This window comes from Doryrhamphus excisus, linkage group LG12 (assembly GCF_037039965.1).
Source record: "Doryrhamphus excisus strain RoL-2023G ecotype Guam linkage group LG12, RoL_Dexc_Guam_v1.1, whole genome shotgun sequence".
NCBI lineage: Eukaryota > Metazoa > Chordata > Actinopteri > Syngnathiformes > Syngnathidae > Doryrhamphus > Doryrhamphus excisus.
In genome coordinates, this window is record NC_136368.1 from 17885385 (window position 1) to 17903670 (window position 18286).

The 18286-nt window shown below is 38.9% G+C and overlaps 1 protein-coding gene across 3 annotated transcripts in view; it reads left to right on the forward strand.

Moving 5' to 3' along the window:
* The window catches only part of col6a3 (collagen, type VI, alpha 3), an 83214-nt gene that overhangs the window by 57781 nt on the left and 7147 nt on the right, over positions 1–18286 (forward strand). For all 3 annotated transcript variants that reach the window (XM_058081275.2, XM_058081276.2, XM_058081278.2), the window contains 30 exons: positions 1476–2087; positions 3252–3875; positions 5019–5615; positions 6640–7251; positions 7327–7661; positions 7799–7877; positions 7956–8101; positions 9167–9259; positions 9350–9403; positions 9520–9591; positions 9734–9760; positions 9842–9886; positions 9967–10020; positions 10108–10170; positions 11113–11178; positions 11273–11326; positions 11419–11454; positions 11543–11605; positions 12990–13052; positions 13312–13374; positions 13687–13749; positions 13873–13923; positions 14000–14035; positions 15133–15195; positions 15276–15338; positions 15516–15548; positions 15953–15989; positions 17171–17182; positions 17255–17748; positions 17822–17924. In XM_058081275.2, coding sequence (XP_057937258.2) covers positions 1476–2087; positions 3252–3875; positions 5019–5615; positions 6640–7251; positions 7327–7661; positions 7799–7877; positions 7956–8101; positions 9167–9259; positions 9350–9403; positions 9520–9591; positions 9734–9760; positions 9842–9886; positions 9967–10020; positions 10108–10170; positions 11113–11178; positions 11273–11326; positions 11419–11454; positions 11543–11605; positions 12990–13052; positions 13312–13374; positions 13687–13749; positions 13873–13923; positions 14000–14035; positions 15133–15195; positions 15276–15338; positions 15516–15548; positions 15953–15989; positions 17171–17182; positions 17255–17748; positions 17822–17924 — 4713 coding nt within the window. The remainder of the gene's footprint in view (positions 1–1475; positions 2088–3251; positions 3876–5018; positions 5616–6639; positions 7252–7326; positions 7662–7798; positions 7878–7955; positions 8102–9166; positions 9260–9349; positions 9404–9519; positions 9592–9733; positions 9761–9841; positions 9887–9966; positions 10021–10107; positions 10171–11112; positions 11179–11272; positions 11327–11418; positions 11455–11542; positions 11606–12989; positions 13053–13311; positions 13375–13686; positions 13750–13872; positions 13924–13999; positions 14036–15132; positions 15196–15275; positions 15339–15515; positions 15549–15952; positions 15990–17170; positions 17183–17254; positions 17749–17821; positions 17925–18286) is intronic.

Genomic DNA, 18286 nt, shown 5'->3' on the forward strand with positions numbered 1-18286 from the left:
CCTGTGCATACATTAGTAACAACTGTCACCCTTCATATTCTTCATGTATTTGTAGTTATAGAGCAGTCTCCTCCATGGCAGAGGGTACAATGTACACACCACTGAGAACTGGGCAAAAATTCTACCATATTATTGTAGGTCAAACCTTTTTGTATGCACTGCCTGTATGTATTTATCTATAAAAATACTGAAAATCCAACACTTGTCTCGACAATGCAAGACAAAGGTGAAAGTTATCAAATGTGGAACATATTGAAGCCACTTTTTGAGGTCAGTTTGAGGTCATAGTCCCCTATGAAACCTATCACCACTGTTTTACATTCCACACATTTTCTATTTCTCAGTCCTTATTATTTTTCAGTTTCTCTTTTTCATTCATGTTGATTTTGTTGCTTGAAAATGTTTCATTATTCACGAGTACCATCCTGTGCTGTTCAGTTGAATGGCCATCACTAGTTCATCAGTCATTCTCAAGCTCCTTTGAGATGTCTTCCATTGTGAACTTTGGACATGTTCCATATCTGATCCATCTACACTGTCCGTGTACACTTCTTCATTTGGCTTCCTTTGCCAAGATCTATTCCTTTTTAAGCCTTGCTCATTTGTGACGCCATGTGCTTACTGATCATCTTAGCCAGTAGGTGTGCCTCATGTCTGGGCCTGGTCCAACTCTTTATATGTTATTTGCAATGGGTACGGGATCTTGTTCTGGGAGATTACTGTGGGATCATTTCCAGTCTACTGACCAGTGGTGTTATGCTCTGTACCTTCTCCAATATTTTTCCAGTGACTTTGGCTTCGACTCGAAATTCTCAGTTGGGATGCTCAAAGGACAGGGGACTTTCGCTATCAGTGTAGCCTGCTAACATTTGGTCAGACAGAAAACAGGTTCTCTAAAATGACTCTTGGTGTATTTATTTCACAGCCTTTACTTTGAAAACTGAACAGAACACAGACAGAACACGCATGCTAATTATGATTTACGTAAGATATTCAACTTTCAACAAAAACTGCATTAAAACAAATGCGTTGAGTTTACATTGGAAATCCCATATATGTGCTCGCAATGAGCATTAGCAATTTACATGGTGATTTCGAACACTTTTAAATATGACTAATTACACTTTTAAATGTACATTCCACCTAAACAGATGACACAAAATAAGCAAAACAGGTAAACATTTTCCTGACTACGGCTGAGGACAAAATGAGCATAAATGCATATTTGCAAATGAGATGCATAAATGAGCAACACTGTTGCAAATTATACTTAAAAAACAAAAGATCTCTTTAAAACTAACTGATGAAGCCACTTACGTGGTCGCCGGTTCAAGTCCTGTGTGGACAGGGCTGGACTGACGGGATTGGATTGTTTAACCTTATTTTCTTTTTTAAATTCATTTCAATATTTAATTACTTCAGACCTAATTTCACACTTTAACACAGAAGGTAACATGTTTTTCTCTTTTCTTCAGCTGAGTCGCAGGGCCCACAGAAGGACATCATATTTCTCATCGATGGATCTGATGGTGTTGGACGGGAATTCCCTATCATTCAGGAGTTCATCCGTAGAGTTGTGGAGAGTCTCAATGTGGGAGAAAATAAGATCCGAATTGGTGTGGTCCAGTTTGGTGATTATGCACAAGCTGACATGTATCTGAACACACATTCAACAAAAGAAGAAGTTTTAAATGCCGTTCGAGGAATCAGACAACGAGGTGGAAGACAACGTAACTTGGGCCAGGCCTTGAAGTTTGTCAGCGATGATGTTCTGACCGCCGCACGCGGAAGCAGGAAACAACAAGGTGTACCTCAGTTTCTGATTGTTGTCTCCAGCGGGTCCTCCACAGATGACGTCAGGCGTCCAGCGTCTTCCCTCAAACAATCAAGAGTTCTTCCGTTTAGTATTGGAACCAGGGGAATGGATCCGACGGAACTGAAAATAGTGTCCTACACACCCAACTTTGCCTACACTGTAGATGATCTCCCAGGCTTGTACACGGTTCAAGAAAACTTAATCACCACTCTTACTGAATTATCAGATGACGACATTGCCAGGATGGTTCCAGTTTTTCCAGACTATGAAGGTACTTACACATTTATTGCATTAACACATATGTACATTATGAAGTTAAGTTTAGCATTTTGAGTATTATGCATGTTGTGTTAATTGGATTGTGTGAATTGTACATCGGTGTGAATGTACGTATGAATGGTTGTTTTATGGTATGACACAAAAGTTTTTGCATTTTTGCAAATTTTTTATTATATTTTTTCATCGGACAAGACTAAAGAAATGACACTTTAATCCAATGTGGTTAGCGCGCAGACATCACAGCTAGGAAACCCGGGTTCAATTCCACCCTCTGTCATCTCTGTGTGGAGTTTGCATGTTCTCCCCGTGCATGCGTGGGTTTTCTCCGGGTACTCCGGTTTCCTCCCACATTCCAAAAACATGCTAGGTTAATTGGCGACTCCAAATTGTCCATAGGTATGAATGTGAGTGTGAATGGTTGTTTGTCTATATGTGCCCTGTGATTGGCTGGCGACCAGTCCAGTGTGTACTCCGCCTCTTGCCCGAAGACAGTTTCTAAGCTGTAGAAAATGAATTAATGAATTAATTAATTAATTAATGAGGATGCTGCTGAGGTTCTCATTGGGAGTGACCAGGATGGATAGGATCAGGAACGAGTACATCAGAGGGACATTACATTTTAGAGGCCTTGGAGATAAAATCAGAGAGGCCAAACTGAGATGGTTGGGACATGTCCAGAAGAGAGATAGTGAATAGATAGAAAAGATAGTTTGTCTATATGTGCCCTGTGATTGGCTGGCCACCAGTCCAGGGTGTACCCCGCCTCTCGCCCGAAGACAGCTGGGATAGGCTCCAGCACCCCCCGCGACCCTTGTGAGGATAAGCGGTAGAAAATGAATGAATGAATGAATATTAATGGTTGTGCCGTGCGTTATTTTGACCAGAAAGTAAATTTATTGTATTTTATCTAAGCTACACACTGACTACTTACTTTGTATCAGAGTATTGTGATATGATATATTTGTACAAATGTGTGAGTGTACTCACTTTTTGTGATTGACTGGCGACCAGGATAGGATAGGTCCAACTCACATGTGACTCTGATCCTAAGCTAAGCAATACAAAATGACTAAATGAATGAATTAATATTGTTTTAGGTAAAATATGTATTGATATTGTGATATTGTGAACTCATTGTTTCCTTCTTTCCATACAGTCGTTGTACCAGAAAGCACAGGTGGAGAAAAGAGAGATGTTGTGTTTCTAATTGATGGTTCAAGTGCGGCACGGAATGACTTCCCTTCCATCCGAGAAATGATCAGAAGAGTTGTGGAGAAGCTGGATGTCGGACTGGATAACGTCAGAATTTCCGTTGTACAATATAGCGACGATGCAACAGTAGAGTTTCTCCTAAATGAATTCTCCACCAAAGAAGAAGTACGCCAGGCTGTGGCACGACTTCGGAACAGAGGAGGAAATCGTCTGAACACAGGAAATGCTCTTGAGTGGGTCTCGAGAAACATCTACCAGAGGTCAGCAGGAAGCCGCATCGAAGATGGAGTACCACAATTTCTCATTTTAGTTACTGGCGGGAGATCTACAGATGATGTATCTACTCCAGCGGACCAACTTAAGAGAAACCACATTGCACCTATTGCTATTGGCTCAAGGAATTCAGATCCAGATGAACTGAGGAAGATTTCCCTGAAGCCTGAACTGGCTTACACAGTGGACAGTTTCCAGCAGCTTCCCACAGTGGAGCAGCGACTCATTGATTCCGTCAAAACAATATCCGCTTCAGATATCATCAGCAGCTACACACCTACAGATGTGGATCTTGGTAAGTAAGAGCTACCGATATCACTGTAAAGAATTTGGTAGCTAAAATGTCATACTGAAATTTAATATTAGATTTAGCCAAGATATATACATTTATTGAAATGTTTTTTTGTATTGTTGTTTCATTGCAAATTACTGAAAATATGTATTTTTAATGAAGTTTCAATGGCCGATTAATAATTTTTAGTGCAAATTTTCATGAAAAATTGAAAAGGGCTGCACGGCTGTCGAGTGGTTAGCGCGCAGGCCTCACAAAAAAAAAAAAAAGAGTCTACTCATAGCTAAATACGCAGTAGCTGTACCACAATAAGAAACATACTGCTAATTGCATGCAGTAATCCCTCCGTCATGGCACTTCATTGGTTCCACTCTCAACTGTGATATGTGGAATACATGCAATGTTTTAGGAGAAAAGCCTGTATATGAAACTTCTCAATATGCTTTTTAACATTAGAGCCCTCTAGACATAAAATAGCACCCCTATAGTCACCTCTGCACGCATATTAGCCAATATATTAGATGTAATAAGGATAAACAAGACATAAATAGGCTGCACGGCGACCAAGTGGTTAGCGCGCAGGCCTCACAGCTAGGAGACCCGAGTTCAATCCCACCCTCGGCCATCTCTGTGTGGAGTTTGCATGTTCTCCACGTGCATGCCTGGGTTTTACTCTGGTTTCCTCCCACATTCCAAAAACATGCTAGGTTAATTGGCGACTCCAAATTGTCCATAGGTATGAATGTGAGTGTGAATGGTTGTTTGTCTATATGTGCCCTGTGATTGGCTGGCCACCAGTCCAGGGTGTACCCCGCCTCTTGCCCGAAGACAGCTAGGGATAGGCTCCAGTACCCCCTGCGACCCTCGTGAGGATAAGCTGTAGAAAATGAATGAATGAATGAATGAATGAGGATGCTACTGAGGTTCTCATTGGGAGTGACCAGGATGGATAGGATCAGGAATGAGTACATCAGAGGGACATGAATGAATTAATTGAATATGAAATGTTTTAGACTTTGCAGACATTGCCGTTGGTACCAGACATGCAGCACATTTAGATGACCAATTAATTTTTAATTATTAATCAATAATTTTATTTTAATATAATTAATCTTGTTTCTTTTCTTTGTGTTTTTCTTTTTACAGATGTTTTAGACCTTGGAAAAAAGGACATTATTTTCCTAATTGACGGCTCAGACAACACTGGGGCTCAGGGTATTGCTCATATTCGTGACTTCATCCTGAAGATCGTTCAACAACTCGATGTCCAGCCTGACCAAGTCCGTGTGGCCGTGGTCCAGTACGCAGACAGAGTTAAAACAGAGTTCTCTCTCAACTCACTTACTAACAAACCAGCTGTTATCTCATCCGTCAAAAGACTCCGTCAAATGGGTGGCCGCTCCTCCGATCTGGCTGATGCCATTGAATATGTGATCCAGAATGAGCTAAAGCCATCATCTGGTGTTCGTCCGACAGAGGCCTCCCAGCATCTTGTAGTACTCACAGGTGGACGTTCCCCTCAAGATGTGTCTATTTATGGACCATTGCTCAAAGGATCCAGGGTCAACTGCATCGGTATTGGAGCAAGTGGGGCAGACACAAGGCAGTTAGCTCAGATTTCCACCACGCCAGAAGATGTCCTTCAAGTTCCTACGTTCCCTGGCCTGCCAACCATCAAAGACAGGTTCATAACAAGATTGAGTGGAAACCTACTTGAGAAACCAACCACAGATGAGATTCCAAGTGAGTGCTGTCGAAATAGACACCATACAGTCATACCTCGGTTTTTGTGTACTACAGTTGTTCTCAAAAAAAATATTTTGTACACTGTTTCAAAATAATTTATTATTATTAATATGATATTGCACAATGCAAACTCGTCCGAATGCCCAAACAACAGACTTACTGTCCCTCCATTTGTAATTGAGTGTGAATAACTCATAATAACTCATAATAATAACTCACCAAGGGGCCAAACAAAGTTATTATTATTATTATTATTATTATTATTATTATTATTATTATTATTATTATTATTATTATTATTATTATTATTATTATTATTATTACTTTTTCCTCACAAGGGTCGCGGGGGTGCTGGAGCCTAACCCAGCTGTCTTTGGGCGAGAGGCGGGGTACACCCTGGACTGGTGGCCAGCCAATCACAGGGCACATATAGACAAACAACCATTCACACTCACATTCATACCTATGGACAATTTGGAGTCGCCAATTAACCTAGCATGTTTTTGGAATGTGGGAGGAAACCGGAGTACCCGGAGAAAACCCACGCATGCATGGGGAGAACATGCAAACTCCACACAGAGATGGCCGAGGGTGGGATTGAACTCAGGTCTTCTAGCTATGAGGTCTGTGCGCTAACCACTTGGTCGCTGTGCAGCCTATTTATGTCTTGTTTATCCTTATTATGTCTAATATATTGGCTAATATGCGTGCAGAGGTGACTATAGGGGTGCTATTTTATGTCTAGAGGGCTCTAATGTTAAAAAGCATATTGAGAAAGTCATAAACAGGCCGCCCTAAATGTATTTTTTGTTTATCTTTTTGGGTGTCTGGAGTGGATTAACATTATTGGATTTACATTATTCCCTATGGAAAAAATGTATAATGAAAACCGAGGTGTGACTTGTACAATGTTATATTGTACATTTTTATATAGTAATCAATGTAATAACGTTGTAATAATATTTTCTACTATTTTTCCCTATCTTCTACTCTTCTGTCATTCCCAAACTTCTTTTCCCAGCACAAGGTTTGCCTGCACCCAAGAAGGCTGACATCGTGTTTTTGGTGGACGGCTCTATAAACCTGGGCAGAGATAATTTCAACGAAGTGATGACATTTGTCATCAACCTCATAGATCTGTTCTTCAATGATAGAGATAACCTCAGGATTGGATTGGCTCATTATGGCACAGATGTCACCGATGTGTTGTACCTTAACACACACAAAAACAAGCAAGACATCATCAGCGCCATTGGCCGAGCGGAATACAAGGGCGGTCGTAAAAGCAACACCGGGGCAGCCATTCGCCACGTTCAGGATGTTCACTTCTCCAAAGAAAAAGGCAGTCGTAAAGATGAGGGTACTCCTCAAATCTTAATGGTTATCACAGGAGGACGGTCGTCAGATGACAGCAAATCAGCAGCACTTGGCTTGAAGAACAGTGGTGTCAGAGTATTTGCAGTGGGAGTGGGTGACATTGAGAATGAGTTAGAAAACCTTGCAAGCGATTCCTCCACGGTGGCAAGGGCCAGAACTTTCCAGGAGCTTTCAGAGCTCAATGAGCAAATCCTGGAGACGCTAGATGATGAAGTGAAGGGGAAGCTGTGTGTTGGAGTACAAGACGTCACCAAAGGTGAGGAACATTATAGCATGAATTTTTTTTGAGTAATTAACTGAATTAACAATATTTTTTTTTTTACTTTTCTAGCCTGCAACCTTGAGGTCTTGGTTGGTTTTGATGTCGCTGCACAGAATGTCTTCAGTGCTCAGACCAACCTCCAGAGCAAAATGGCCACCATTCTACAGAGGATCTCCAAGATGTCAACAATCAGTTGTTCATCGGGGCAGATTCCTTCTATTCAAATTGGCATGCTCGCCGTTGATTCTTCCGGACAGCCTGTCCAGTTGGATTTCACAGATAATTCTGACAAGCTCTTTGAGGACTTTAGAGGTCTTAGAGCACGGGGTCCATTTGTCCTCACCGGCAAGACCATCTCAGCTTACACGGACAGATTCAAAACCAGACAAGATAATACTGTCAAGGTTGGTTTCTAAGACGAAGGGTTCCTGCTTCAAGTACAAAGTCATGTTATTTATAATGATTTATTTCTGTCAATCAAATACAATATTTGGTTTTCCGTTACAATAAACTTGTTTTTATGTTTATTTTTTCCTTCAAGGTTGTAATTCATCTCACTGATGGTCTTGATTCGCCCTATCCTGAACTGAAAAGACGAGTTGAAGAGCTCCGACAGTCAGGTGATAACCATCGAAAATGTTAAATTCTCTGAAATCATCATGAAAGATCAAAATAGACGAATATTATGTCATAATCAGGCGTCAACACTTTCATCCTGGTCGGGCTCGAGCGGGTGGTCAGATTTGAGGAAGCTGCTTTACTAGAATTTGGCCGTGGATTCAGATACACCAGACCCCTGCGACTCAACATCCTGGACTTGGACTATGAGCTTATGGAGGAACTGGTAAGTTGTGAAAATGAACATAATCAGTTCACAGTTCCACATGTCCAAAAGGAGTAGGAAGAAGCAAAGCTTATTAAATCCTACCCCTCCCTTTGGTACTTTTACAATCAGTAACTGTTACATTTGTTCACTTCCTGCTTTCCATAATACAGTTTAAGGTTGTTTTTTTTTTTAATAATGGACCTCGTGCCGAAGTACGAGGAGATATGAGCATCCAATGCCATAATGGGTACCATAGTAAGTGTCAATATAGTGATATGTATAGCACATCATGACTGGTTCAAGACTCTTCATCCTTGTATTTAGCAAACATCAACTGCTTGTATTGTTTCTTGAATTGGCTCATCGTTGTTTGAGGGTCTTAATCAATCCATTCCATAGTTTGATTCCACATACTGAAATGCTATGGCTTTTTAACGTAGTCCTAGCATAGAAGTGTTTCAAATGTACTTCTTCCCTGAGATCATATTTCTCCTCTCTTGTAGAGAAGTATTGGATGACATTTTTAGGTAATTGGTTATTTTTAGCCTTATGCATTATTTTAGCTGTTTGAAGATGAACTATATCAGCAAGTTGAAGTATTTGTGATTTTAGAAATAAGGAGTTAGTATGTTCTCTGTAGGCGGCATTATGAATTATCCTTACTGACCTTTTTTGCAGTACATTTAGTGAAGATTGCTTTTATAGTTATTACCCCATATTTCTACACAATAAGTAAGATATGGTAGAACCAGAGAGCAATAAAGAGTGTGGTTTATTTAGTGGTTAGCATGTTGATTAGCATGTTCATGCGTCAGTGTAGTCACAACACCGTCGGTCAGTTGACGTCTTTTGGAGTCAGTGAGTTAATATTGATCATACGATATTATAAAACATCCCTGGTGGTGTCTGGTGGAAAATTCAGTGCTGAAGTTTATTCAAGACCACCGTAAGAACAATGAAGGTCAAAAAAAGCCCATGAAGAAATGTGTATCTTTTGTTTACACAAAACCATGGGCTGCAGTAGAGAGAAATTGAGTCTCAACAATACAAATTGACCAAATGTGTTGTCTTTTGTTTATGTAGGACAATATCGCAGAAAGGGAATGCTGTGGAGTTCCATGCAAGTGTACGGGTGCAAGAGGAGACCGAGGGTCTGTGGGGCTTTCTGGACTTAAGGTAAATATTGGTCAAACATACAACAAATGCTACCATGACCATCTGATCATGATATGATCACGTAACTGGTAATTGTTTTGTTTTTTGTAGGGTAATCAAGGAGCTGCTGGAAGCCAGGGGCATCCTGGAGATGAGGGTGGACCGGTAAGTGCTATTGCATGTGGTTTCCTTAGGAACTGTTGGAACTATGGATGTTTCGATCAGGGTTCTAGGACTTTTCATTATAATGTGTCAGCATATGTTTTGTATTTCTTGACCAGGGAGAGAGAGGTCCTCCTGGTGTGAATGGAACTCAGGGTTTCCAAGGGTGTCCCGGACAGAGAGGTTTCAAGGTGAACATTTCCTCTATCTTAAATATTGCATGTATTTGACTGTACAGAATTATTTCATACAGTATGAATACGATCAAAGAATATAGTTAAGTTTCCTGTGATGATAATGATTATTAATATGACACTTTCATCTTTTGCTCAGGGTTCCCGGGGATACTCTGGAGAAAAGGTGATGTCATTTTCTTTTCAGATTGACATTCACGTTGTAGGACAAACTAAACAAAGCTAACCAACTCCTAACATGACGCAGGGTGAATCTGGAGAAATTGGCCTGGATGGTATTAATGGTGAAGAGGTAAGAGTGTCTTGGTGCATTTTGTCATAAGGCCATTTTATATGAATATATTTATGACTGATGGGTTGGCATCTCTACAGGGCAAAAGTGGAGTGCCTGGACCTTCAGGAGATAGGGGATATTCTGGCAGAAGAGTGAGTAATTTATTTATTAAAGTACAGATTATTAATATATTAATGATGGCTAAAATATAATTCATTTATTTTGTACTATGTATCTAGGGTCCTAAAGGCGTCAAGGGACAAGCAGGCGACAGAGGAGAAATTGGAATCAGAGGAGACCCTGTGAGTTTTTTTTTCATGTTTTATGACCATTATGTGAAGTGTCTGCAGCTGGCTTAGCATCTTGATATTTAATTATTGCTCGCATGTTTTTCAGTTATGAAGTTATAAGCTTTGTGCTGGACTTGAACTCATTAATTACATACAGGAAACATTTTACCGCGGTTGTCATGTTTGTCATCTTGATGCAACTGTCCTGTTCTCTCTCTCTCTATCTATCATCTGTGCTTCTACTCTGTCACTATCTCTTTACCCAACTGGTCGAGACTGATGGCGGCCTCACAGATTCTGATTCTTCCCAAGAGGGAGTTTTTCCCTGCCTCGCCTTGTATCATATTGGGGACCCCTGTCCTAGAGAACACATTCATAGTAACACACAAGAGTATGAGTCTTATTTATGTCTTAAATGGCTTATTTTCTTTACTAATGTAGGTATTATGAATTGTGTGACTATACAGGTGTTATTTCATGTTGAGAGGGCCCTATTAATGTTTAAAGCTGTATTCAGAAGGTCATAAAAATGTTTTATATGCTTTAAGTATTGAAATATTCAATGTATAAATAAGCAATCCTACTTCACATAAATTCAATTATCACTGGAACCAATTAATCGCAATAAACAAGGGAATACTGCTCATTCAAAGCCATTTAACAATTGTAATGCTATAATAGTGTGGCAAATATTACAAGGGCACATATAGACAAACAACCATTCACACTCACATTCATACCTATGGACAATTTGGAGTCGCCAATTAACCTAGCATGTTAATTGCAAGGAAATATGCAAGGAAATATGCAAAATATTTAACAACAATAATGTAAAATACACATATCTGACATAAATTTGTAGTATTTTCCAAAACATCTACATAGTATATCGCCCATCATTTCACTCTCAATGACTTTGACTTGAGTGTGTAAATATTCATTCTTGTCGTCTAGGGTACAAGTGGAAGGGATAACAACCGAGCAGGGCCAAAAGGTGACCCTGGTGATGCTGGACCGGCGGTAAAAATCATTATTTATTTTTATTTTTTATTATTATGCTATGAAAGCATCCATAACACGGAATTACTGTTCTACTTATGTTATGAAATGACAGGGAGAGCCTGGCGAGGATGGAAACAAAGGAACACCAGGAGAACCAGGAAGAAGGGTACCATTTTGTCATTTATTGTCTTATCTGCATTATCGTCTTGTCTTATCTATTTTGTGTATGAATCCATTTATTATTATTATTTCTATTAGGGAGCTGATGGACGAAGAGGTGCACCGGGACAAGCTGTAAGTCCTTTTTAAATAACGTTACTTATTATCTTATTGCAGCATGGTCACATGACGGAATGATGTGTTTTTGTTGTTTCTCTTCAAGGGTAATCTTGGACAGCCGGGTGTTGATGGTGTGCGGGGAGAACCTGGTATTGGAGGATCCAGAGTAAGTGATCCATAATACACCTTTGTAAGAACTTTTGACGGGTTTGAAGAGGGTTGATGGTTTGAAGTCTATTGCAGACAGAAAGAAATCTAATTTCTTCTTTGATTTATCACTTTTTCTTTTGGACCCACCTGATCCAAAACATCATCAACATCACAAATCATGCGAAACAAATCATGTGTTCCATATTAGCACTTTGTGTCGCATGCATTCATCTCATCAGGGCACGCGAGGTAGCGAACGTATATTTGTGTAACCACAAAACATTATATAATAAATAAGTCCACAGATTTTCTCTTTGTTATCATACACCTTAAACTGTATTATGGAAAGCAGGAAGTGAACAAATGTAACAGTTACTGATTGTAAAAGTAAACTGTATTATGGAAAGCAGGAAGTGAACAAATGAAACAGTTACTGATTGTAAAAGTAAACTCATTCATTCATTCATTCATTCATTTTCTACTGCTTTTCCTGTATTATGGAAAGCAGGAAGTGAACAAATGTAACAGTTACTGATTGTAAAAGTAAACTGTATTATGGAAAGCAGGAAGTGAACAAATGTAACAGTTACTGATTGTAAAAGTAAACTGTCTTATGGAAAGCAGGAAGTGAACAAATGTAACAGTTACTGATTGTAAAAGTAAACTGTATTATGGAAAGCAGGAAGTGAACAAATGTAACAGTTACTGATTGTAAAAGTAAACTGTATTATGGAAAGCAGGAAGTGAACAAATGAAACAGTTACTGATTGTAAAAGTAAACTGTATTATGGAAAGCAAGAAGTGAACAAATGTAACAGTTACTGATTGTAAAAGTAAACTGTATTATGGAAAGCAGGAAGTGAACAAATGTAACAGTTACTGATTGTAAAAGTAAACTCATTCATTCATTCATTCATTTTCTACCGCTTTTCCTGTATTATGGAAAGCAGGAAGTGAACAAATGTAACAGTTACCGATTGTAAAAGTACCAGATGGAGGGGTAGGATTTAATAAGCTTTGCTTCTTCCTACTCCTTTTGGGCATGTGGAACTGTGAACTGATTATGTGATGCATTCAGTTGTAATCTGATGCATGTTCAAATGATATAAAATCATTACCATTACCAATACCATTACCATTACCATTACCATTACCATTACCATTACCATTACCATTACCATTACCATTATCATTACCATTCTTTGCCTGTATGCCTGTAGTCTGGTTATTTGGGTGCAGTATAATGCATGTAACATCAAATATATAGCACACTGAGAATTTTATTTAAGTACTGGGATTGCAAGTACTAAATAGAATGACCCCAGGATAAGCGGCATAGAAACTGAATGGAGGGCTGCATCTATATAATGAATCACAATGGCCTTGTTTGTGTTTACTAGGGTCCATCAGGACCAAATGGAGCACCTGGACCCAGAGGCGAAGATGGAAATCCTGGACCCAGGGTGAGTAAAGCTGACAGTTATTGTCTGTTACACAAATAAACATTTGAATGAATGTCTTCTTACGTCTATAAAGCGAAGTCGTTATAAAGCTTTGTTGTCAATATCAGATGACTTTGTGTGTTTGTGTCTTTCTTTATTAGCAGTATTAAACCACGTTGGATGTTAATGTAGATCAAAAAGCTAAAAAATCTTTATAAAAATGCTTAATCAAGTGTGTGTGTGTATTGTGTGTGTGTGTGGTGATATTTGGTTTTTCCAGGGTCCTGGAGGAAGCCCGGGTTCTGCAGGAGAAAAGGGAAGAAGAGGAGCTGTCGGTCGCAAGGTACTGAGCGGAACCAGTGTTGGCGTGGCTTGTGTTTTCCATGACAGACTTGTTTAATTTATAAACACGTCGACTTAAGTCTTCCTTTCTCGTGTTACTGGGTGCACATGTGTCGTCTATTTGAGGAATTCCGAAAACACTTAAAGAAAACATCATGGCTGCACAGGCATAAAAGAAAAGACATCTTATCTTAATGAAATCTATTGAAAATAAAACATTAAAAAGTGTTTAACTTTGGGTTTTTAGGCTTCGGCATTGTTTGCGTCTTTAACATTGACTGTATGTTATCAAGTTCTGTCTGTACTTCTGCAGGGAGAGCCTGGAGAACCAGGAATTAAAGGTGTTGTTGGACCCCTTGGACCTCGTGGAGAGCCTGTAAGAATAAAGCCACTCGTGTTTTGCGTATAAAAATACTGAAACACATCATATATTACTACTGATTATAAGGTTAGCTATTTTATTGACAACAAAGGTTAAACAGATTTGTTGTCTTCAAAGGGTGAAGATGGCAGAGATGGGTTTGGCATTGCTGGGAACAAAGGAAGAAAGGCAAGTCACCTTTCCAACCTGTCATCAACACCAATGGGACGGTTTATCTAAAATATATCTTTATTTTCATCTATAGGGTGATGAAGGCTTTCCAGGCTTTCCAGGACCTAAGGTAAATGAAACATTCAACTGAAAATGTGCTCACCACATGCTAACCACTCGACCACTGTGCGGCCCATTTTGCCAATACTGTCAATAGTGTTTTCTCACCTCAACAACCCAATCAGTGACAGCATTTTTAGAAAGAAAGTGTGAAACACTGTTGAATTCAACAGTGGTGTTGAAGAGAAAAGGTGTTGATCTCACTGCCACATTGTGTCTTTGGGAACAGTCGCGTCTTCAATTAACACAAAAATAATCTTTAGCGTTCATTTATTCCTTTCATTCGTAATTTATATGAGCTTATACGTGTTTTATGCATTTAAATTACACAGTTGTCCCTTGCAAAATTTCACAGCTCATTTTTTTCAGAAATTAATTAATGAATTATTATTGTTTTATGTTAGACTATGATATATTATTATTATATTGAAATACAAGTGATGTGTTGTATTCTAGTGATGACGCAAAACGTTGTTGAGACATTACCTTGCATTACATTACCTTAACACTGCATGAGTTCTCCTCCCAATCTGTGTGGAAGTGGTAAGTTTAGCTGGCAATCGAATCCATATAGCAAAAGGTCTCCTCCCATTCTGTGTGGAAGTGGTAATTTTAGCTGGCAATCGAATCCATATAGCAAAAGGTCTCCTCACATTCTGTGTGGAAGTGGTAAGTTTAGCTGGCAATCGAGTCCATATAGCAAAAGGTATGTGCATTGTGATGTAAACAATTAATGATACGAGTGTAAAGATGACTATAGGCATGTTATTTCATGTCTACAGCCCTAATAATAATGTTAAAAACTAAAGTGTATTTAGAAAGTCATGAACAGGATTTCTATGCTCGAACTAAAAAAAATATTCCATTTATTAACATTGAATCCTATATGGCAGAAATTTCTTTATTTAGGGGCGACTGTAATTCTAAAACTATCAAAAAAAAATGTTTGTTTTAACATCGTTGCGAGTCCACCACTGATGACATCATAGACGGGCGACATGGCTGACTATGCCAATATTGGCTTATAATATCAGACAACTGATAAGACTGGAACATTGTGACATTGGGACACAAGTAAGCATTTTTAATTTTTTCTGAAAACTACAGGGAGCTGCTGGTAACCCAGGAACGAAGGGTGGACCTGGTTCCAGAGGAAATCGTGGACAGAGGGTAAACTGCATTTTTATGTGATTACTTTATGTGTGAAGAACTTTTATTAAAGTAAAAATACTACGCTACATTCTCTTCAGGGCGTCTCTGGAAATGCTGGTACTCCCGGACAGAAAGGAGAGGTTGGATATCCAGGACCTTATGTAAGCAACTGATACTTACAGTATAAATGTTTAAAACCTCTCAAAATCAAGACATTTGAGACAGTCTAATCTACACTCTTGGTGAAAATGTATCTTAGCAAATGGTTTTCACTTGTCTGAGCTAAATGTTTGTCCAGATGTTAACATCAGTGCTTTTTTTTCTTTTTAATTCCTTAGGGTCAGAAAGGGCCGAGAGGACCGGGTGTTGTGGTATGTCCTCTTGAAGATTATTCAGTAGTTTAAGACATCCTCCAGATGACTTTAATCTTAAGGGGGAACTGCACTTTTTTGGAATTTTGCCCGTCATTTACAATCCTTATGTGAAATATGAATACATATTCCCTTTTTTGTGTGAACACACGTTCATTTCGACTATGAAGACGTCTACAAAAAAACATCAGTGAACGTGTTAATGCATGATCACAGCATGTTTATCAAACGATGAGGGCTTTAAAATTTTTAATTTTGAGCTAGCTTATAATGCACAAAAAAGGGAAATGAATATGTGTTCAAGTTTCACATAAGAATTGTAAATGATTTTTTGTGCACTTCCCCTTTAAGAGACACCTATTGTGATTCCATGAGTGTCTCAACATTGCCTCCTTTGTCCTCAGCAATGTGACCTTGTCAAGAAGATCAGAGACAACTGTCGTATGTATATTTACACATTTAATAACTCACTACATTTACATGCACTAAAATGAGTTATTGTATGAACTGTGCCGAAAGCAGCATGCAAACACCTTAATCAGTCACGAAAAACAGTTCCTTTTGCATGTGTAAATTTTGACGGATGGATCATCAGATATTATACTTTTTCCACTTTTCTGACCTATAAATGTTGTTAGAATGTTGTATTCTTGTGTTAAACGATACCAAAGTTTCCGATAATGAGGTTTGTGTATTAAGAAGTGAGCCCTGAAAGAAATTTTGGATGGCTCAAAACACTCGGTTTCAAAAGGCGTGGTAAAAGTGCCCCTTTGTGTGATGTCACACAGGGACGGACTTCCTTATATGGCTCATAGTTAGGAAGCACTGTGGGCGTGTGAGCAATCACAGCAGACTGTGCTTGCCCGGAGGTGTTTTCTGTGCGGGTTATTGTGTGTTTTTTTAATGTGGGTCGAAAAATTAGCATAATAGGCCCCCTTTAAACAAGAGAGAAATGTGGCAAAACGTTATTGCCTTTCTAGGAAGAGTGTATAAAAAGTGTATTGTGAGGGGTTTTTGCAGCCACATGTGTGCAAAACTAACCTGAGAGCAAACACTGTTGTGTCAAATATTTAGTTTTATATGAAGCCATTGTCATTTTTAGTTCGCCTGCTAACATCTGAGTAGCAAACGCTTGGGAGAGTGACCAATGGGAGGGCCCAAGGTGGCCCATTTGGGTCGGAAGCAGGAAGTCCATGGAAAAACTGCAGAAAGAGGTGCAAAATCTGGAAGATCTAGAAAGCTTTCTTTGCGGGTTATTGTGTGTGGCTGTTCTATAAGAGTCCACATATGGAAAATGAGCATTGTGTGACACAAGATCACTAAAGGCAAGAACAGTAATACACAGCAATAGTATTACAGATGTAAACAGGGATTTCTCATACAATAGTATTACAGATGTAAACAGGGATTTCTCATACAATAGTATTACAGATGTAAACAGGGATTTCTCATACAATAGTATTACAGATGTAAACAGGGATTTCTCATACAATAGTATTACAGATGTAAACAGGGATTTCTCATAGAAAAACTATTTCGCAACTGTTTTAGTGCATGTAAATGTTGTCAATGACAATGACAAACCTTTAAACACATGAATTTTCCCCTGCTTCCTTTACCAGCTTGCTGTTATGGTAAGTACCAAAAAATACATCAATTTTTTCCTTTCACAAACATCATGATTTTATAGAATGAATGAATTCTAGGTAAGCAAGAATGTCCTCTCTACCCAACTGAGCTGGCCTTCGCTCTGGATGCCTCCAATGACGTTGGCCGACCGGTCTTCAACACCATGCGTGACACAGCCTTAAGGCTGGTGAGAGACATCACCATCGCTGAAAGCAACTGTCCACGAGGAGCTCGTGTTGCTTTGACTCTGTACAACAGTGAAGTGACAACCGAGGTCAGGTTTGCAGATGCGCTTAAAAAACGAGCGTTGGTTCAGCGCATCGAGGGATTGCAGATGCTGCAGACCAACAAAAGGCGTAGCTTAGAGACGGCGATGAACTTTGTAGCCCAGAACACTTTTAAAAGAGTGCGTAGCGGCTTCCTCATGAGGAAGGTTGCCATCTTCTTTGTCGGTGGGTCAGTCAGTAACGCACAAACGGTGACTAATGCGGCTCTTCGTCTCCATGATGCTGGAATTGCCACCTTGTTCTTGGTCAGAAGCGACGACAGAGCGCTCAGTAGAGCATTGCAGGTAAAAACATTTCTAATCAACTAAAAAAAAATAATAAAAAAAACTTTGCATACAACATTGTTTTTGTCAACAGGTTAACAACACAGCACTGGCCCAAGTCATCGTCTTACCGAGCCCTGGAAGTGCACAGTACCAATCAGTCATGGAAAAAGTCATGAACTGCCATGTTTGTATCGGTAAGAGCTCAAATATTAAGACTCAAGGATGCACACAATGTTACCGTGAAACATACTACCAACCATTGTTTTTAGATTACCACATTTCTATGTTATCTTGGGAATTTACACGCACACGCAAAACTTTAAATTATTATTATTTGTTCTAAATTATTAAAATTATTTGTACAAATTAATGTTTATGCTGTACATTGTTCATATTTGATGTCATCTATTTATTCTCCACATTTTATTGTTGTATTGTTTATTGTTTATTGTTTATTGTTTATTATTATTATTATTATTATTATTATTATTATTATTATTATTATTATTATTATTATTATTATTATTATTATTATTATTATTATTATTATTATTAT